This window comes from Pogona vitticeps, chromosome 1, assembly GCF_051106095.1.
Source record: "Pogona vitticeps strain Pit_001003342236 chromosome 1, PviZW2.1, whole genome shotgun sequence".
Classification (NCBI taxonomy): Eukaryota; Metazoa; Chordata; class Lepidosauria; order Squamata; family Agamidae; genus Pogona; species Pogona vitticeps.
The window spans coordinates 169,546,324-169,568,104 of NC_135783.1; the positions used below are offsets into that span (position 1 = coordinate 169,546,324).

General features: G+C 39.3%; 2 protein-coding genes across 7 annotated transcripts in view; one reads left to right on the forward strand and one right to left on the reverse strand.

Annotated features, from left to right (window-relative positions):
• Positions 1-6,851, reverse strand: part of LIG4 (DNA ligase 4) — a 30,475-nt gene extending 23,624 nt beyond the window's left edge. For 2 of the 5 annotated variants that reach the window (XM_072976921.2, XM_020814825.3), the window contains exons 1-2: positions 6,481-6,851; positions 4,136-5,322 (exon numbers count right to left, since the gene is read on the reverse strand). In XM_072976921.2, the coding sequence (XP_072833022.2) occupies positions 4,136-5,304 (1,169 nt within the window). In that variant the 5' untranslated portion in view covers positions 5,305-5,322; positions 6,481-6,851. Of the gene's footprint in view, positions 1-1,521; positions 5,323-5,889; positions 6,268-6,480 lie in introns of those variants that run through there. The other 3 variants (XM_020814824.3, XM_072976913.2, XM_072976918.2) reach the window with 3 other exon arrangements.
• Positions 6,852-7,003: 152 nt separating this feature from the next.
• ABHD13 (abhydrolase domain containing 13) lies at positions 7,004-20,947 on the forward strand. 2 transcript variants are annotated; one of them, XM_020814827.3, is made up of 3 exons: positions 7,004-7,140; positions 11,913-12,015; positions 19,770-20,947. In XM_020814827.3, the coding sequence occupies exon 3, from the start codon at positions 19,805-19,807 to the stop codon at positions 20,816-20,818; it is 1,014 nt and encodes a 337-aa protein (XP_020670486.3). In that variant the 5' UTR covers positions 7,004-7,140; positions 11,913-12,015; positions 19,770-19,804; the 3' UTR covers positions 20,819-20,947. The 2 variants fall into 2 exon arrangements, with proteins under 2 accessions (XP_020670486.3, XP_020670487.3); XM_020814828.3 differs by lacking the exon at positions 7,004-7,140 and adding an exon at positions 7,268-7,554.
• The last annotated feature ends 834 nt before the right edge of the window (positions 20,948-21,781 follow it).

Below are 21,781 nucleotides of genomic sequence, written 5' to 3' on the forward strand. Positions count from 1 at the left end.
ATACACAATAAAAATGTCACTGTCAAGTTTTTTAAAAATCAGTTTAATCAGCTGCCTTCTGAAATGATAAAACGGATAGGTTTCAATGCTTGGCATTCAAATAAAGATCAGGCCACAGAGGTGGTCCTCTTGTGGAAGAATTTCACACTGTGATCCTAATCTGTTTTTGGGGAGTAGATGGGATAATTATAACAACACCATCACAGAAAACAGAATAATGTCTTCAAAGAAATCTATTTTTTCAAGTTGCCTGAAATCACTCTAGGACCAGTATTGAAAAGCAGGAGGGGGCAGCTGATGAAGGTAATAAATATCCCCCAGAAAATCAGTCTACCAGTTAGCATATAATATGACAATATGAATAAATCTTTATCATGCTTCCAAAATGTGAAAGTTAACAAGAAAAAGAACAATCCCCTTTGTGGAATTTCAGCTTTTTAAAAAGCCATTTTTGGTGCAAACCTCTTTCTCTGGAATCTGGATTGATTGATTATTTATTTACTTATTTATAATGGTTTTTAACCTGCCTTTCTCTTTAAAAGGGACCTAAGATGGCTTACAACAATTGAAAGATCATATTTAACCTAAGAACAATGAGTATATAATACTGAAAGGATGAAAGAATACAGTATCAAAAAACAAAAGCGACACCAAAACGCATTCAATGCAGTAAGGTACAACAATCCATTTAAAACCCCACTCGACAGCTGTTTACTCAGGGAAAGCTTGCCTGAAGAGAAAGGTCTTCTGCTGCTTGTGGAAGGACAGTAAAGATTGGGGATAGCCTAAGCCTCATGTGGCAAGAAGTTCCAGAGTCTGGGATCAGTGACAGAGAAGGCCCTCTCCTGTATCCCTACCATGTGCACCTGTGAAGGTGGTGGGATCGAGAAAGGCCTATCCTGGGTCTTAACACTCAAGCAGGCTCATAACAGGAAATGTGGTCCTTGAAATAGTTTGAACCCAAGCCATTTAGGGCTTTATAGGTTAAAACTTTGAATTCTGCCCGGTTATGTGATCCTTGTGACCAGCCCCAGTCAGCAATCTGGCTGCTGTGTTTTGGACCTGCAGAAGTTTCCTGACACTTTCCAGAGGCAGCCCCACTGTAATCCAGATGGTATGTATCTAATGTGTCAGCGTGGCCAGATCAGACCTCTGCAGGAACAGGTGCAGCTGACCCACTAAATTTAACTGTGCAAATGCACTCCTGGGCACTGTCAAAACCTGAGTATCCAGATTTAACAGACACATCCAGGAGTATTCTCAAGCTGCGCACGTGGGTTTTCGGGGGCGTGCAACCTCATCCAGCACAGGTTACACCCCTATTCGTTTATTTTGTATAATTTTTTTAAAGGAAGCTAAAATCCAAACAAAAAAGCTAGTGGTAATCCAATGAAAAATAATGACTAGAGAAATAAAGCAACTATTTGCAATGATTACAACGATACAACAATACCAATTGTTTGACTATATTTCTCCTTTGATTTCAAAACAGAATCAGATTTGAAAAAATAGTTTAGACGGTTTAATAAGAAATCAATATTTATTAAAATATAAATAAAAATCCAGTTGACAAAAAGAACAGAAGCAGCAGATTTTCTCTCTACATAAATGGCAAACTAATGAAAAACAGTGCTTTCAAAACCTGCAGTCTCAAAAGATGAACAAACTGATCCTCTGTTTAAACTTTAATTCTGGTTATAACTCCAGAAGGCCCTTTGTTAAGAAAATTATAATGACGTTACTGGTACATTTAGGATTGCATTGTGAGCCTCTGAATTTTCCTGAAGGTATGCAGAGTGCTTTCCATAAGACTATTAAAAACAGTTCATTATGTTAAAGCAAAACATAACTGTAGTTATGAATCGCACAGTGCCATTATTTTACAGTATACTTAATTTAAAATTTGCATTATTATTATTAAAACCACCTAAATAATTTGATTCGGAAATATAACTAAGTGTTTTTGAATGGTTTAATTTTTAATGTGAAAACATGGATAAAACTGGCATCCGTCAAATTTAGTTTAAGAGAATAGTTCTTGGTTCAGAATATTTTATGATGGCTGAAGAATGACACTATATAATACTATAGCATTACAATGTGTTAACACGGATAGTTATTTCCTAGGTTAGTTATTAAAAGTTGTGTCATTAGAACAGGACTTTAAAGTTGAATGAAACCATCCATTTAAATGAACAGCCACATTCCTGAGATGAATTAAATCAGTATACTAGAACCAAAGCCTTAGCAACCTGGCTTGTTTTTGGTGGGATTCAATTACTTCAGCTTCAAATATTTTACACTAACTTGCCTGTGGCTTTATTTCTAAATGACAGGAAAAAAATTTAAAATATGTTTGAATATAATATGGATACACTGTATAATTAAATTAACTGCTAGAATCTTAAAAATCAACCCAATCTTTTTCAGCATTATATTCAATCCCAAACCTTATTAACCTTAAAAAATTAAAGCACACAGAGAAATATTAGAAAAGGCCAGGGAGGATTTTTAAAAATAGGCATATGAAGTTAACCAACTATCTCTTTTATTACTATATAAAATTGTCTACATTAAGTAAATATTTTCATTTTGCAACTGCCCTGCCTTTATGGAATCCTTTACCCACTGTTCAGATACAATTTTAAACTTCCTTTCAAAATTTCTTCTGATTGTCTTTAGCCTTTCCAAATTAACATGGTTTCTAATGATTACATGCGACACACCCTCCTTCAGCTGGGAGACTACTTGTGCTCCATGAAATCGAAGTATTAGCGCTACAGTCAACCATCTTTTCTGAGTAATCTTAGTATCTGAGGTGCTCACTTCATCCAATGGATGCAGGTAAATGATGTGCTGTCTGAACAAATTTAACAGAGAGCAGTCCCATAAATAGCGTGCTTCTGTATCAGCAATCACATCCCAAGAGATCTTTTCTCCCACATTATTCATTCTTGAGAATACTTCCTTCAACTGAACCATATCAGTATCAACTGTATAGCTATCACCATAGCAGTCATAAACACAAGCGAAGTATTCTTTTGTTTCTGGGGACATATGAATCATGCAAGCAGGCTGCCAGGGCACAAATGCTTTGGTCTGAAAGCACTGTAAAAGCCATTCTACTCTCACTACATCATACTTGTTAGAAGAAATAATATTTTTCACACGAACGTTTTCAGTTCCTGCAACAACACAGTAAGTGTCCACACCAGGATTTTGTACTATGCTCCCACCACATTCCACTATTTTACTTTCCAGTTCACATTTTGTATAATTTTCTGCCCCAGTCATAACACAAAATTCAATATCTTCAAACATATTGGAAATTTTGTATATATTAGCAAGATCAGGGGCTTTAAAATGATCTATTAAACCAATTTTCTTTTTAACCTTTGACACAGTTTTACGTTTTTTTTCCTGTGGCTTATCAATATCTATATCAAGATGCTTAGTTGCTAGCTTTCCAGAAGCCTTCCCTCTGAGTTGTTCTAAAAGGTTGAGAGTCATGCATTCATGCCATTCTTTATCTTCTCTTATTCTCTCAATTCGAGGGAAACGTAATGTACAGTCAGTTTTGTACATATCACTATTCACAATCTCAGCTGCTTTAATCTGAACTATGACTGAATTACAAGGTTCAATGTAGACTTCAGGTTTCTCAGTGCCACACAGAATATTACAAGGAGGATCCCTTTTATCGTAGGGCTTCCAGTATTTTTCTAATTTCAAGCCAAGATCATACAGTTCTTTCATTGTGTAACCAGAACCAACACGGCAAATTGAATGAAACACAGAAGGCTTTTCTCCAATTGGAGGAGTCTCAGCAACAGCACATAAAAAATGTGACTTCATGCCACCACGAAGGCCTTTTCCCCAGTAGCCTCCAACAATTAAAAGGTCTAGTTCATCCATCAGCCCACTGACATACTCTGGTTTGATCTTCAGCCACCCATCCCCACGTTTATCTGGCTTGTAAGTTGACATGGGGTCTTTCACCACAATCCCTTCTTCCCTGTTATCTATAGCTTCATTTAGAGCATCCACTACTTCCTTCCTAGTGCTGGCTTGACATTTAAGAACAACCTGCATTCGACCTGGTATTGGTGTAAATATCTTATTGAGTATCTCATACCTTCTGCTCAGCATCTCATGACCCAGCTTCTGATCATTAACCATTAAGACATCAAATACACAGAAGCATGTCTGTAATTCAGATTCGTCTACCATCCTTTTGATGTCAAACCTGCTTCCCTTCTGCATGAAGATCTCTGTGGTGGGATTGTAGGCCATCATTTCACCATCTAAAATGCAGTTCTGAACATTATCTTTAAAGACATTATGAACAAATGGAGTCAGTGAGCCTTCAAGGGGAGATGCACCAAACTGCTGAGTGTAATCATATCCATTTCGAGAAAAATACTTGTAAACATCTCCATCTTTATGCATCTGCATTCGTTCACCATCTAATTTGGTTTCTATATAGAAACTTTGGTTATTCATTTGTTTTTCAATTTGTTGTATGTTGGCAATAGCAGCAAGCATTGGCTTAAAGGCAGAAAATAATGTAATTGAGACATCACTAAGACATACAGAAGGATTGTGCAACTGCCTACAAACCTTCTCCAAATCAGTTGTAACATTATGCAGCTCTGCAGCATCAGGATGGAAGATAGAAAATATGGTTTGCTGGCTTATACCAAGCTTCAAATCTTTTAAGATCATCCTGATCAACCATTTCTGTTCAAGTGCTGAAGTCTGAGTAATTAACTGAAGAAGGCTTTTCTTAACCAGGTCTTTCCTTTTGGCTGCATTATTGTTAGAAACAGAGTCTAAGAGAGTGTTTACTTGTTCTATGGTCAGTTGACCTTGCTTGAGACATCTTGGTTTCAATACAAAATAGGCAATTATAGCAAAATCTCCAGCTTCTCTCTGTGAACCAGTAGGCGTACGATAATTTAAAAGTTTTAATGCATCTTTTCCATCTCTAGGTAAATTTAACAGTTCAATATAGAGCTTAGCAAGCATAGTTTCTTTAATTCCATAAGCCATCCTCTCTCTTTCCAGCTGAGGAAGAATAAGTCTCATTGCAGGATAAAATGAGTCGGTCACATCCTTCTGATTTTTATGAAGAGCATCATGAAACTGCCTCCAGGAATCTAAAAAATCCTTGAAATACCTTGTTTTCTCTGGTCTGGATTTGCATTTCTGTATTCTTTCTAAGGTTGAACACAGATCCACAAAAGGAACTTGTGATGCCACAGTTAGTTGGGAAGCAGAATGTGAAGCAAGGGCAGAAGACATATTTGATTCTCTTTTTCACTACAAAGAAGACAAAAAGTGCTTTAAAACACGTTACCTTTTGTCTCAAAGCAAGATATTTTCATTCCACATTTTAAACAAATAAAAATACCATGTCACTATTCTGCCAAAATAGTTATTAAAAGATGAAATTGGGTCAATCAAACTATACTGTCATTGTTTCAACTTGCTTAAAGCCCTCTCTGGGTGATTTACAGTTTAATTATGCAGGCCTTACACTGCCCCCACCCCCAGAGAGCTGGGTACTCAGTTTGCTGATCTCAGAAGAATGGAAAGGTGAATCAACTCCAAGCCAAGCTACCTGAATTGGGTGGGATAAAACTCACATCATGAGCAGAGGCTTGGATACAGAACTGCAGTTTAAACACTGTACCACGGGGCTCTTTTACTGAAATGTGGCATGAATCAGGTGGAAGAAAATCTCATTGGGTTAAACAGGATAGTGTGCTGAGTCAACACACAGACGACTACAGTCTTATCCCCTGATTAGACAAAGATTCTTAGTGAAGTATTAAAGAAGATGAAAACATTTGGCCCATGGAAATAATTTGGGCCATAGAAACTTACCGTCTAGCTGGCCAAGGGGACTGAAGAAGTCTGCCAGTGCCACACCTACCTGTCCTCCAAACTACACATCTATTATCTATTTGTTTATTCCTTCCTTCCCTTTCTACGAAAATATAGCACTCAAGGCAGCTCACAAACAAGATCACATTTAGCTAGAGTAATGAAGTCATATAAACCAGCCACACCATACAAACTACATTAAGCAAATGCATTTAAAAACATTAAAATCAGCACAAGATATCAATTAAAAACAACACAGGAGTGCAGGTTAGATCTGCACATATCTCAGCTGAAGGGATTCCCTTCTTTGTAGCTGGCTTTTCCGGCAAGGCGGCAGGGGGACCCACAAAACGCGGACAGAAGAGCAGGGAATGCCCACCCCTTTCACCCTCCCACTGTATCCGTTAAAGGAAGCCATATGGGGCCGGGAGATAATAAACAGCGGGGCAACAGCGGGCAGGGGCCTGACTCAGCCGCTGCACCGTTTCCTACTGTGGTGCCGCCCACAGAAGATAAGATGCTACAAAATGGGGCGCCCATGGCTGGCACCCTCGCCATCCTCGTAGCGGTCCAGGCTGCGGGGAAACTTACCTGGAAAACCAGTGTCAACACTTTCTATTTAAGGAAACAGAACAAGCATTAATACCCCTATCAATAAGTGTCGCCATGATGCAGATCTCCTTCCCTAATCGGAATTTATCTGCCTTCTTTCCTCCCCCCCCTCCCTCGAGGTGACGCTACGAAACAGACACGTCGCCGCTCCAATGGAGTGCGAGAAAAAGCAACCTCCGCTTTGGTCCCCGCCTCTCAATGGGGCGGAGCTTAAAGTACTCCTGTCGCAGTCTTGAGATGACGGCTCAAAAGTTGCCATGGAGACAGAAACGCCGTCACCTTCTTGGGGAGGCAAAAAAAAAAAGCAGAGCAGCGCCTCCGTTCCTCCTACTCGGCGGGGGTCGCATCCGGAGCGGTCGCAACAGGAAGCCCGTCAAGGCCCACGACAGAGTCGTTAGCAGCCTCTGGACAGCGACAGGCTCCGGTACACGACGCCATTGGCGGGCTCTCTCGCTTTCCCCACCCTATGCTCCGGAAGCACTTGCTGGGAGTCTTGGGTTCTCTTCCGGGAAGTGGTGATTGACAGAAGAGTTCCCGGCCTGGGAGGAAGGACGCGAAGGGGAAATATCCCGCCTCGGAGGAGTCATGAGGTCGAGGCGTCGGGGCTCTCTTTGCCCGAGGCGAGCGCTGGAGGCTTAGGTAGGCGAGCCGCGAAGGAGAGCAGCGCTTCCGCCGTCTGTCCTCCCCGCCCCCCCCCGCTCTCTCTCTCTCTCTCTCTCTCTCAGCCCTTCAGGAGGGGGGCGGGCAGCTGGCTGGGGTCGCTGCCGCTTCCCTTTTGGAGCGGCTTCCTTCGCCCTCTCGTTGGTTGCCCGGGAAGTGGCTGCAGTCGACGGCGGTGTTGCCCTTATGGCAAAACTCCACGTACTATATAGCAGGTCGTCTTTACCCCAGAAACTTCTTTTTACCCCCTTTGGAATGAATCTTGGGGGATTTTTAAAGATCACTAGAAGGACGACAGATTTTGTTTCAGGATTGAGTCCCTCTTTCTCCAGTGCAAGACCGTGGGAATGTAGGAAGTTGCCTTGCAATGGGCGGTGTGTTCTTGTCCTACCGGTATGAGCTCACCAGGGTCTCAGACACGTAACCTAGGTTCTGCTTGCCTGGAATTGCCTGCAGTTGAGCTTAAGAGTTTTCTGCATGCAAAGCGTGGGTTTTAATGCTTGATGTGATTGACCTGCATAATTCAGCAGTATAAATTGCACCGAAAGTGTTTGGATATTAGACATTTTGTGTGTGTGTGTGTGTGTGTGTGTGTGTAGGAGGCAGAAATAATTGGACACTGACACAAGTATTCTTATTTTATGTTTACCAAAACAAATTCAAGTTACAGTTAAATAATGAACATGGACTTAAAGTGCAGTCTCTTAGATTTAATTTGGGAGTGTTCAAATCCAAATTGGAAGAAGGGTTTAGGAATTAGAGCTCTTTGATATGTAGCTCCCTCTTTTTCAAGGGACCAAAAGTAATTGGACAGTTGACTGAAAAAGCTGTTTCAGGGACAGGTGTGGGCTATTCCTTAATTATTTATTCATCAATTAAGCAGATAAAAGGTCTGGAGTCGATTCCAGATGTGGCATTCACATTTGGAACCTGTTGCTGTGAACCCACAACATGGGTTCAGAGGAGCTCTCAATGCAAGTGGAACAGGCCATCCTTAGGCTGCAAAGAAGAGGAAATCCAACAGAGAGATAGCAGGAACATTCGGAGTAGCCAAACCAACAAATTGATATATTCTGAGGGGAAAAAAGAACACACACGTGACTACAACAGAAAAAGGCTGGATAACAGTGGTGGATGATAATAGGATCCTTTCTGTGGTAAAGAAAAAACCCTTCACAACATCCAGCTAAGTGAAGAACACTCTCCAGAAGGTGGGCATATCATTATCCAAGTCTGCTGTAAAGAGAAGACTTCACAAGAGCAAATACAGAGGATTCACCACAAGGTGCAAATCATTCATAAGCCTCATGAATAGAAAGACCAGATTAAACATTGCAAAAAAAAAAAAATCTAAAAAAAGCCAGCCCAGTTCTGGAACAGCATTCTTTGGACAGATGAAACTAAGATCGCCCTGTACTGTACCAGAATGGTGGGATGAAAAAAGTATGGAGAAGGCTTGGAATGGCTCATGATCCAAAGCATACCACATCATCTTTAAAACACAGTGGAGGCAGTGTGATGGCATGGGCATGCATGGCTTCCAATGGCACTGGGTCACTAGTGTTTATTGATGTTGTGATAGAAGACAAACAGCTGGATGAATTTTGAAGTGTATAGGGATATATTATCTGCTCAGATTCACCCAAATTCAGCAAAGTGGATTGGTTGGTGCTTTTCTTTACAGATGGACAGTGACCCAGAACATACTGCGAAAGCAACCCAGGTGTTGTTTAAGGCAAAAAAGTGGAATATTCTGCAATGGCTGAGTCAATCTGATCTCAGCCCAATTGAGCATGCATTTCACTTGCTGAAGACAAAGCTTAAGGCAGAAAGACCCACAAACAACAACTAAAGAAAACTGCGGTAAAGGCCTGGCAAAACATCACAAAGGAGGAAACAGCGTTTTGTGATGTCCATGTGTTTCAGACTTCAAGCAGTCATTGCATGCAAAGGATTCTCGACAGAGTATTAAAAATGAACATTTTATTTATGATTGTGTTAATTTGTCCAATTACATTTGAGCCCCTGAAATTAGAGGCCTGTGTATGAAAATGGTTGTAATTCCTAAAAGTTTCATATTATATTTTAGTTCGATCTCTTGAATTGAAAATGAACCTCTGCACTTAAATTGCATCTCGGTTGTTTCATTTTGAATCCATTGTGGTGGTGAACAGAGGCAGAACTATGAAAATTGTTCCAGTATCCAGTTATTTATGGACCTAACTGTATATATATCCTGACTTATCCATACAATTTTGTCTCTTGGCCCGGTGACAATATCTTGAAAATTTTGTATCTTTTCCAGCTCTTCCTTTATGCCTTTTTAATTTCCCCCCAGTTTCCCCAAAGTCCTTTTGGAAAAAAATGATGAAATAATGGCTCTATTTTTTGTTTGGTAGCACCAGGAATTCTCTCTTAATACTGGGGCTTTTATCCCATGGAGGTGTGGAGATGATAGGCTTATTTACAAATAATATAATTTACAATTGTAATCAGAATTATTTAACCTCCATTTCAAATCAGATTTATTGTCAAAATTGCAGATGTTCAGCTGTTTGCAATGAACAAATCAAACAAAAGCAACTGAAATAGCTCAACACAACAAAAGCGTCAAGTGGTTTCCCCAAATTCAACTGAAAATGCAGCTATCAATGAATTCTGCAATCTCAGAATTATTCAACCGCCTGAATAGATTCCCTCACAACAGCATAAATATGCAAAACAGGTGTCTTAAGCACAAGTGATGTAACGAATCAAGGGCTTCGTTAGTGGCCCATTTTCAGTTGAATTTGGGAAAACCACTTAAAGCATTTGTTGTGTTGAGCTATTTGAATTGCTTTTGTTTGATTTGTTCATTGCAAACAGCTGAAAGTCTGTACATTTTTACAATAAACCTGATTTGCAATGGGGGTTGAATAATTTTGATTGCAACTGTAAGATTTTAGACTTGAAGCCTACATGAGTTTATCTGGAAGTAATCCCTATTGGTTTAAAGCATGGTGCCCTAGTAAAAGCATGCAGAAAGTCTAGTTGGTGTGGAGAAGAATGTAGCTAAGAATCTACTAGCAGATTTCTGAGCAGTCTGCAGTAGGTTAGTAAACTGTGCACACAAAATTCCTGCCTGGTCATCTGCTAATCGCTCAGTCTTGGTGCTCCCAATCTGGGAAGTAGGAGCCCAGCAGTAGTTTTTGGAGGCTTCTTTGCTGAGGTGTCCAAATCCCTGAAGGATGGTAAATCTATAGATGGGATTAAATTTGCCTCTTGAGCTACCATTGATTGTTTAATTTTAACAAAAATAAAACAAAACACAAAGCTAATTTGAGAAACCTGAAGTCTGCCCATAGGCATAGTAAAAAAGGAAAGAGTCATTAAAGAAACTTAAATGTTCTATTGAGGATTATTATTTCAAAGATTATAACAATACATTAAGATTGTTGTATAATGACTTTCAGAACTAGCTTGTGAATTCTGGGATGAACAGCATAGTCTGAGTTTTGCTGCATCTCTCAATAGTAATAAGAATTATGTGCCAAATATTGCAACTGTGAAAGGGCTTGTGAAGAAATAAGTATTTTCGGGGAAAGACTGTTACATGAAAATGATAACAAATGTTATATTTATTGACTGATTTTGATTATATATCTAGCAACTTTAGCATTCTATTTATAATCATGATGAACATCCTGTAGCACTTTAGATAGTAATAGTTCAATTATAAAAGTTTGGGTGATTGCATCAAATGTATGCAAATTGTGTGATTTTGGAGAAGCGCAGGGACATTTCTTTGTGTCTTGACACATTATATTGGCTTAATGGTGTGTCACAGAAACGTTTTGTAGTTATCCTTCTGCATGTGTAGTTCCTTTGAGTATTGTTCAATTACCGGATGGGAGAATCTAGCCAGTCCCTTGCTAGATCACAAGGTTTTTGTAGTCCAGCAAAACAGCTGATATTCACAGATAGCCCAACCTATCTAGTTAAATATCTCCTTTGAATTTATCCAATACTTTAAAAAACTGTCTAAGCTTGTGGTCATCACCACAAGTGTATCCTCCACTGTATGATGCATAGAATCATAGAATAATGCAGTTGTAAAGGGCCTATAAGGCCACTGAATCCAAAAAAGGCAGAAATGTTTTAATGTTCCCATGGTGTTAATAATTTTGTAAATCTCAACTTCCCAACCCCCAGTCTGCATTAAAAAGTCCCAGGTGTGTTACTCTGTAATTGTGTGGAAGATGATCCAACTTGTCTCTTTTGAGATAGAACAACAAAAACAATCGCAGTATTCCAGATGCAACAAGATGGTATGTATTATTTTAATGAAGGCTAATGCTATCAGCAGCTATCCATCAGGACAGCTGCATACTCTCTCCAGGAGAAGCAGGATACTTCATCATACCAACCAGTTGCACACTGTAGGGGTGGGGGGGGGGGGAGATTTAAAGCCCTATGTAGCTCTAGTGTACAGTGCTGCTGCACTTGTTTGTAATCAAAAAAATCCCTCAGGAGATCTGCTATGATCCATCTAGTTAGCACCTAAGAAAGCCAATTGAAAGGGATTGCTATTATGGATTCGTAAGCTAAATATTTCAAAATTCACCTTGAGATTTCTGACAGTGGCCTTCTTCTCAAGTAACATTGTGGGCTAGAATAGGTTTTGTTTGTAAAGGATCCCCCCCCCCCAATTCACTTCAGTATTTTAAAGTAAAAACTGCTCTATTTTTCTTTCTTTTCTCTTTGTGTTATAGCTCTGCCATTCTCGGAATCTTTTCTTATGAAGCAGTTCCTGGTGTAAAGTGCAAAAGAAATGGCCTGTGTAACGGACTTTAACTTCAAGGACCTGATATTTAGGTATGATTGCACCAGTAGCCTTTTGTTTTTGTATTAGTATATATTAAGTCATTTATCCTTTCTAGCATAGGATACCTTGAACTGGATGTCTAATAAATGTTACTGCTCATATATAGCAGGACCACTGGTAAGATTACTGTTTTCCTGAATAATAAAGAAGAAATAATGTGACTTGATATAGCAAAGATACAATATCTTTCTCATGGCAAACAATATCAGATGTGTTTATGATATCATGTACTGCATTACTGGAGTAAGTTGAATCCCTTTTCACTTTTGGTAGACTATCATCCATGGTTTTAATAATAACTGTATGAACTCCAGTAGAAAGTAGCCATTAGAGTAGACCCATTGAATCAACCCCTATGTAAGTTCCATAGACTCAATGGGTATTGTCAAGTTGTGACTTACTACTGAACATCAGCCATTGTGAAAAAAAAGTGTTCTGCTTATATACTGTTCTGTAGTGCTTAAAGCACTCTCTGGGCAGTTTACATTTATTATAATTATACAGGCTATATAGTCAGAGAACAAAACAATGTATGATTAGAAGTGCTCACATGCAAATATAGATGCATTTTCTCCACGTAGCCCCTAAAAAATTACCCTGGTGCCTTGCATGGTTCTTCTGAGGGTTTCCTGTACCACCAAAAATGTCCAGCAATGGCTTGAATATTCAAGAAGAGTAATTCAATGTTATGAGAAAGAAAATCATATAAATTAGGAAAGATGTTTTACTTGTTTACTTAAATGCTTTGGAAATCTTTAAAATAAGGTGATTTGTACATGATAACACTAACCATTATGAGGTGTTTATGTGTGCAAGATGTAGTAAGTGAACAAAACTTTCTCTTCCTCTGGAGCCAGTAGAATTACTTTGATGGCATGTAGCCTCATTTTCACAGAATCCCTGTTTAACATTATATTTGGAGCTTAATAAGATGAAGATTAGAATAAGAAAACTGATCAATTGTGCATCAAAACAAACATTCGAATCACTTCTACCCAAGGCAGTGTCAGTCTGTAGAAGGTTTGTTTAACCAGAACTGAAAATTCATCCTAGTGTATTAATAACAAACATAATATATCTTGACTTTAGCGAAGCTTTTTGACAAAGTACCCCATGATATTCTGATTAGCAAACTAACTAGGTGTAAACTGGATAGAAGAACAACTGTCAACTGTATACACAGTTGGTTAAGGAATCGTACCTGGAGAGTTCTTAGCAATGCCTCCTTCTCAATCTGGGAGGAGGTAACAAGTGGGCTATCACAAGGCTCAGTTCTGAACAGACTGATGTTCAGCATTTTTGTGAATGATTTGGGTGAGTGCATGCAGAGAATGCTTATTACGCAGAATTGGATGGAATAGCTATACCCTAGAAGACAGAATCAAAATTCATAAAGATCTCAACAGGCTCAAGCACTGGTCTGAATACAACAGGCTGAAACTGAACAGGGATAAGGGTAAAGATCTAAACATGGGGGGGGGAACCAAACACGATGGGGAAACGCTGGTCAGTTATTTTCTGAACAAGAAGGATCCTCTTATTCTTTTAGATTATGAGATGTGTGATGCGGTTGTAAAAAAAAAAAAGGCAAATGCTATTTTCAGCTGCATTAATGGAGTCTCTAAATTCCATGAAGTACTAGTTCCCCTCTATTCGACAATGCTTAAGCCTCATCTTGAGTACTGTATCAAGTTCTAGACACTGAACTTTAAAAAGGATGCCAACAAGTAGAGTAAGTTCAGAACAGGAAACAAGAATGACTGGAAATCAAGCTCTGTGAGGAAAGACGAAAAGAACGGGGCATGTTCTTGACAAAGGAAGATGTAATAGCGTGTTTTAAATACTTGAAAAACTGTCATATAGAGGGAGGGGCAAGATCTGTTCTCTGTCATTCCAGAGTGCAGGACACATAATATTGGACTCAAATTACAGGTAGCCAGATTTTGGTTTAATTTTAGGAAAAACTTCCTAACTGTTAGAAGCAGTGTGACACTGGAACCAATTGCCTCAAGAGGTGGGAAATGTTTCAGTGCTGGAGCCATTCAATAGAAAATCAGACAACCATCTGTCAGATATATGTTGATTTGGATTCCTGAACTGCGTAGGGGGTTGGACTCGATGGCCTTCTAGGCCCCTTCCAACTTCATTATTCTATGAGTCTATGAACACTAAGCTGAATTTTCTTGAATAGAATCCAAATACTGCAGAAGTCCTTCTCCCAGATTTTGTGGATGGAGAATGGAGAGTCTGTAATGAGCCCAGAGCCTTCCTCAGGCCTAAAGTGCATTTGTTGTTGTTGTTGTTTAGTCGTGTCCGACTCTTTGTGACCCCATGGACCAGAGCACGCCAGGCCCTCTTGTCTTCCAGTGCCTCCCAGAGTTGGGTCAAATTCATGTTGGTAGCTTCAATGACACTATCCAACCATCTTGTCTTCTCTCGTCCCCTTCTCTTCTTGTCCTCACACTTTCCCAACATCAAGGTCTTTTCCAGGGAGTCTTCTCTTCTCATGAGATGGCCAAAGTATTGGAGGCTCAGCTTCAGGATCTGTCCTTCCAGTGAGCACTCAGGGTTGATTTCCTTCAGAATGGATAGGTTACTTCTCCTTGCAGTCCAGGGGACTCTCAAGAGCCTCCTCCAGCACCACAATTCAAAAGCATCAATTCTTCAGCAGTCAGCATTCTTTATGGTCCAACTCTCACTTCCATACATCACTATAGGAAAAACCATAGCTTTGACTATGCAGACTTTTGTCGGCAAGGTGATGTCTCTGCTTTTTAAGATGCTGTCTACGTTTGTCATCACTTTCCTCCCAAGAAGCAGGCGTCTTTGGAGCCGAAGAAAGTAAAATCTGTCACTGGCTCTATATCTTCTATTCTGTTTGCCATGAGGTGATGGGCAAGTGGCCATGATCTTAGTTTTTTTTTCTGTTGAGCTTCAGACCATTTTTGCACTCTCCTCTTTCACCCTCATTAAGAGGTTCCTTAATTCCTCCTCACTCTCTGCCATCAGAGAAGTATCATCTGCATATTGGAGGTTGTTGATATTTCTTCCGGCAATCTTAAATCTGGTTTGGGATTCCTTCAGTCTGGCCTTTCGCATGATATATTGTGCATATAAGTTAAATAAGCAGGAGGACAATATACAGCCTTGCCATACTCCTTTCCGAATTTTGAACCAATCAGTTGTTCCATATCTAGTTGTCCCACGTATAATTTCTCAAGATATATATAAGGTGGTCAGGCACTCCCGTTTCTTTAAGGACTTGCAATAGTTTGCTGTGGTCCACACAGTCAAAGGCTTTTGCACAATCAGTTAAGCAGAAGTAGATGTTTTTCTGGAACTATGGCTTTCTCCATAATCCGGCCAGTGTTAGCAATTTGGTCACTAGTTCCTTTGCCCTTTCGAAATCCAGCTTGTACTTCTGGCAGTTCTCGGTCCACATACTGCTGAAGCCTGCCTTGGAGGATCTTGAGCATAACCTTGCTAGCGTGTGAAATGAGTGCAATTGTACGGTAGTTGGAGCATTCTTTGGCACTGCCCTTCTTTGGGATTGGGATGTAGACTGATCTTTTCCAGTCCTCTGGCCACCACTGAGTTTTCCAAACTTGCTGGCATATTGAATGTAGCACTTTAACAGCGTCATCTTTTAAGATTTGAAATAGTTCAACTGGAATGCCATCACCTCCACTGGCCTTGTTTGCCATGCTTTCTAAGGCCCACTTGACTTCACTCGCCAGGATGTCTGGCTCAAGGTCAGCAATCACACTACCTGGGTATCCAGGATATCCAAATCTTTCTGGAATAATTCCTCTGTGTATTCTTGCCACCTCTTCTTGATGTCTTCTGCTTCTGTTCAGTCCCTCCCATTTTTGTCCTTTATCATGTCCATCTTTGCACAAAATGTTCCTTTAATATCTCCAATTTTCTTGAACAGATCTCTGGTTTTTCCCTTTCTATCATTTCCCTCTGTGCACTGTTCATTTAAGAAGGCCCTTTTGTCTCTCCTTGCTATTCTTTGGAAGTCTGCATTCAATTTTTCTTTAACTTTCCCTATCTCCCTTGCACTTTGTTTCCCTTCTCTTCTCTGCTTTTGTAAGGCCTCGTTGGACAGCCACTTTGCTTTCTTGCATTTCCTTTTCTTTGGGATGGTTTTTATTGCTGCCTCCTGTACAATGTTACGAGACTCCATCCATAGTTCTTCAGGCACTCTGTCCACCAAATCGATGTCCTTATATCTGTTCTTCACTTCCACTGTGTGTTCATAAGGGATTTGGTTTAGATTATACCTGAGTGGCCCAGTGGTTTTTCCTACTCTCTTCAATTTAAGCTTGAATTTTGCTATGAGAAGCTGATGATCAGAGCCATAATCAGCTCCAGGTCTTGTTTTTGCTGACTGTATAGAGCTTCCCCATCTTTGGCTGCAGAGAATATAATCAATCTGATTTCGATATTGCCCATCTGGTGATGTCCATGTGTAGAGTCGCCGCTTGTGTTGTTGAGTGTTTGTGATGACCAACTTGTTCTCTTGACAGAACTCTGTTAGCCTTTGCCCTGCTTCCTTTTGAACTCCAAGGCCAAACTTCCCTGTTGTTCCTTTTATTTCTTGACTCCCTACTTTAGCATTCCAGTCCCCTAGAATGAGAAGAACATCTTTCTTTGGTGTCAGTTCTAGAAGGTGTTGTAAGTCTTCATGGAATTGGTCAATTTCAGCCTCTTTAGCATTGGTGGTTGGTGCATAAACTTGGATTATTGTGATGTTGAAAGGTCTGCCTTGGATTTGTATTGAAATCATTTTATCATTTTTCAGATTGTATCCCGGTTCAGCTTTTCCCACTCTTTTGTTGACTAAGGGCTGCTCCATTTCTTCTACAGGATTCTTGCCCACAATGGTAGATATGATATTCGCCTGAATTGAATTCACCCATTCCCATCCATTTTAGTTCACTGACACCCAGGATGTCAGTGTTTATTCTTGCCATCTCTTGTTTGACCACATCCAGTTTACCAAGATTCATAGATATTACATTCCAGATTCCTATGCAGTATTTTTCTTTGCAGCATCGGATTTTCCTTTTACTTCCAGGCGCGTCCACAGCTTAGTGTCCTTCGGGTTTGGCTCAACCACTTCATTAGCTCTATAGCTACTTGTCCTTGTCCTCTGCTCTTCCTCAGTAGCATGTTGGATGCCTTCTGACCTGAGGGGCTTATCTTCCAGCGTCATATCTTTTAGGCCTTTTGTTTCTGTTCATGGGGTTTTCTTGGCAGGGATACTGGAGTGGCTTGCCAGTTCCTGCTCCAGGTGGATTGCGTTTAGTCGGAACTCTCCACTATGACCTGTCCGTCTTGGGTGTCCCTGCACAGCATAACCCATAGCTTCTCTGAGTTACTCAAGTCCCTTCGCCACAACAAGGCAGCAATCCGTGCATTTAAAAGTGCATTTACATATTGCTAAACCATGAATTATCTTTAAATGTGAACCCACTATCTTTCGATATACCCATACACAGAACTTAAAATGATAGCACTCATATGGTAGTATTTGTTAGCAGAGTGGATAAAAATTAATGATTTTTTAAAATCAAATTGGTTTAAATCACAATTTAAATCACAGATTAAATTTTAAAAATGATTATTTTGATTTAAATCAATTTGTTTTTTTAAAAAATCATTGATTAAAATGTATCTTAATATAATCACCTCTGCAACATCACTTTATAAAATACTTGGATTTGGTATCTCTGTTTATATATCTAATTTCTTACATTTTCCCAAAATAAGCCACCATGTCTTGGATGGAAGTTCCCCTTTGGCTAGTACATATGCAGTATAATTCTTTTTGGGGTAGAATAGGATCCACAATATGTACATCTTGTAATCCTGGTGCAAAAGCAGCAGTGTTGTGTCACCATAAGGTGAAAACATTTTACTGGCATAACTTCTGAAGTGACCTGTCATCTTCAAAAGTCTGAAATTCACTCAGCTTTTCATGTGTTTAATGTGAAGGTCTGCAGGGGGTGTTGTATGTTTAGTTGAATGCACTCACAGCACTTATGTGATCAAGAACCATGAAAAAGCCTTAAGAGGCCTCTGAGCAGGTTTTGGATCTAGATGGCAGGGCTTGCATGTATATCTCTGCCTCTAGCCCTTATTAAGCCATACATAGATTCAGGTTTAATGCCTGAATAAGGGTCCATCTCCCTCCCTCTAGGTGCATATCGTATGTCTTTATCCCTGATAATGGTTTTATGCACTGGGACAGCAGTCCAGGTAATTTGGTGTACCATCTCATATGCTTTCACAACAGTTTGAGTAACGGTACTGTTACTGCCATTTATGTTTCTCTGAATCTAATCTCTCTATATTTTTGTTATCAAATTTTTTAAAAATAGTATTTTTTAAAAAAAGATCGTTTTATATTGGAACTCTTTAATGAAGATAAACATGCTGGATATTTACAATCCATTTGACTGGAATCGTGTGGTGGCTGAAACTCTGTTCTTTAAATTACACCATGATAATTCTGTTTTTTCAAACATTTCCTATTCCCACTCCTGGTCCCCCAAATTCCCAGAGGTCCTATGGATCCCATTTTGTTGTTGGGAATACATTGGGGCCTGTGGGATGTGCAGATGCAGTTCCTAATGAGTTCCTAAGAACGACAATAAAAAAGGAATTCCTTGGGAACCTTGCGGGGGTGTGTGAATGGAATATCCCCCCCCCCCCCGAAAATTTGTTACAGCTGATTATATCATCAGCCTTGCATAGCATAACATATAGAACAGAATTTCAACCCTTGTATCGAATATTGCATGAACATGTATTTTTATGTAGTAGAATTATTAAAAATAATGAAACATCTGAGTTTATGGATTAGAAATTACATAGTAGTATGTTTATTAATTGATGTCTTCCCAGATTAGTCGAGATAAAAACTCATCACAGAATCTAATATGCCAAGTTTTAGCAGGACCACCCACTGTGCCTAGAATAGTATTATTCTTTAGTTTATGATCTGAGACCATGGAAGTTTCAAAAGACTCATTGCCAGTTGGTGGAAGGGTTATACTGTATTTGGACATGTGTTGTCGATGTGGAAAACTTTACTTTGAATTATTGGTAGTACCAAACAGGGACTTCTGCAAATCACAACATGTATCTTTGGCAATGGGCCCTACCTAATGCAGTCCTCTTGATCATGTGTTATTTTGTTCTGGAGGGGATGATAACACTGAGCTACAGGGGAGGAAGCTTAAGTGGGTAGAGAGGATCAGCAAAAATTGGGTGTCCTGCAAAACTACTGTCAGATAGAACTCTAGGTAGAACCGAGTCTTAAGTTACAACCAATATGTTTTAATTATTTTGTTGTTATGTGATATTATCTAGTTAGTGTACACATTCAGGAAATGTCTGCAAGATGGGAATTGATTTATATCTCGCTGTGGGAGAGCTTTTGAATCACGATATTAAATGCCTGGATTTAGAGAAGAGAGAGAGGCTCTCCAGCTGCCTTACTTAGATTTATTTGTGAAATTCTAATTTCTTTTAATGTAATGTAGTTAAGTAATTTTACTGACTTGCCATATTTTGAACATGTCTGGAATAAGTGAGTAGTTATTTCCTGTTTTTAAAGTTCAGTTTTAAACTTTCTATATTGTTGTTAGAAGCAGTTGTGTTCCTGTCATATTACATTGCTGTAGAATGTATTAGTTTTTTTTAAAAGCTGAAATATATTTTCTTCTTTCAGGATTCATATGGAGTAAAGAATCCTTGATTACTATAATGGAAAAAACATGGAGGCTCTGGACTTTCATTGAAAAATGTCTACTTACCTTGATGTCATGGTCCTGGGGACTCTGTCGTATTTCTCTCTTACCTTTGATAGTAACTTTTCATCTGTATGGAGGCATGATTTTACTTCTGTTAATATTTATATCTATTGCAGGGATATTGTATAAATTCCAGGATGTATTGCTTTATTTCCCCGAGCAACCCTCTTCATCACGACTTTATGTTCCTATGCCTACTGGCATCCCACATGAGAATATCTTCATCAGAACCAAAGATGGTGTGTTGCTTAATCTAATTCTCCTCAGATTTACAGGGGATAATTCTTCATATTCACCTACTATCATTTACTTTCATGGGAATGCAGGAAACATTGGTCACAGACTGCCAAATGCTTTATTGATGCTTGTGAACTTGAAAGTAAACTTATTGCTGGTTGACTATAGAGGCTATGGGAAAAGTGAAGGAGAAGCAAGTGAGGAGGGCATCTATTTAGATTCAGAGGCTGTTCTAGACTATGTAATGACTAGATCCGATTTGGATAAGACAAAATTTGTTCTCTTTGGCCGTTCCTTAGGGGGAGCCGTTGCTGTTCATCTAGCTTCTGAGAATGCCCATAGGATTTCTGCCATCATGGTGGAGAACACATTCCTTAGTATCCCGCACATGGCCAGCACTCTGTTTTCTTTCTTCCCAGTGAGGTACCTTCCTTTGTGGTGCTATAAAAACAAGTTCCTGTCTTACAGAAAAATTTCTCAGTGCAGAATGCCTTCACTTTTCATCTCTGGGCTGGCTGACCAGTTGATCCCTCCAGTTATGATGAAGCAGCTTTATGAACTTTCTCCTGCTCGGACTAAAAGAATGGCAATATTTCCAGATGGAACTCACAATGACACTTGGCAGTGCCAAGGCTACTTCAGTGCACTTGAACAGTTCATCAAAGAAGTGCTAAAGAGTCATTCCCATGAAGAAACCGAAAAATTGTCATCTAATGTCACAATAATATAACTAATTCCAGTCTGTCTTTTTGATTGTACCTGGACTTGTTGAAGGTGATAAAGAATGAACATTTTAAAAATGTGTGCTCTTGTCTGTACTTGCCTAAAGAACAAAATTAAACATGGAGAGGTCTACTAACTTATGATCCAGATAGTTTTTACATTCAGTACTGTAAATGAATTGATACTTCTGGTTGTTTTGATAAACTTAACTTTAAATTCTATTTCTTAGAGAAAGGCACATTAATCAACTTCTTGCTAAGATTTTATGCTGATTTTACTGAAAGACAGAGATTATTTGTTTAGCAAACTCATATCAAGGATCTGTGGTTTTACAAAAAATTAATGGACTATAAAGGCAGTTTTTCTTCTCCAGAAAAAGCCTTTACTCATTTCATATACTTCAGAATTTTTCAGAAGATATTCAAGACTTAGTTCTTATTTAGCCTTGAGAAAAGAAGATTGAGGGATGATATCTGAAAGGCTATCATACAGAGGAGGGGCAGGATCTGTTCTTGATCATCCCAGAGTGCAGGACACACAACAATGGACTCGAATTAAAGGAAGCCAGATTTCGGTTGAATATCAGGAAAAACTTCCTAACTGTTAGAGCAGTACGATAGTGGAACCAATTACCTTGGAAGTTGGTGAGTGCCCCAACACTGGAAGCATTAAAAAAACTTGGATAATCACCTAGCAGATATGCTTTGCTTGTATCCCCCCTTCTCAAAACAATAATTCATAAGGCAACTTCAGAATAACACAGTACACATTCATTGGGCCTGGTTGCAATAACAGATATGCTAACCAAAGTCCTGTTGCTTAGAGTAGCAAGTTTCACTTAGAGTAGGCCCACTGAATCGGAGATTTGGTGAGTTAATGCTGTAAGTTCCATTAATTCACATGAGCCTACTTATTTAGCACTGACTTATTGGTCTAAGCAACAGCTTAGGTGGGAATTAGAAAAAATCAT

What these genes read in the sequence shown, in the direction of transcription:
- ABHD13 (XM_020814827.3), top strand. Translation starts at nt 19,805, where the DNA reads ATGGAAAAAACATGGAGGCTCTGGACTTTCATTGAAAAATGTCTACTT.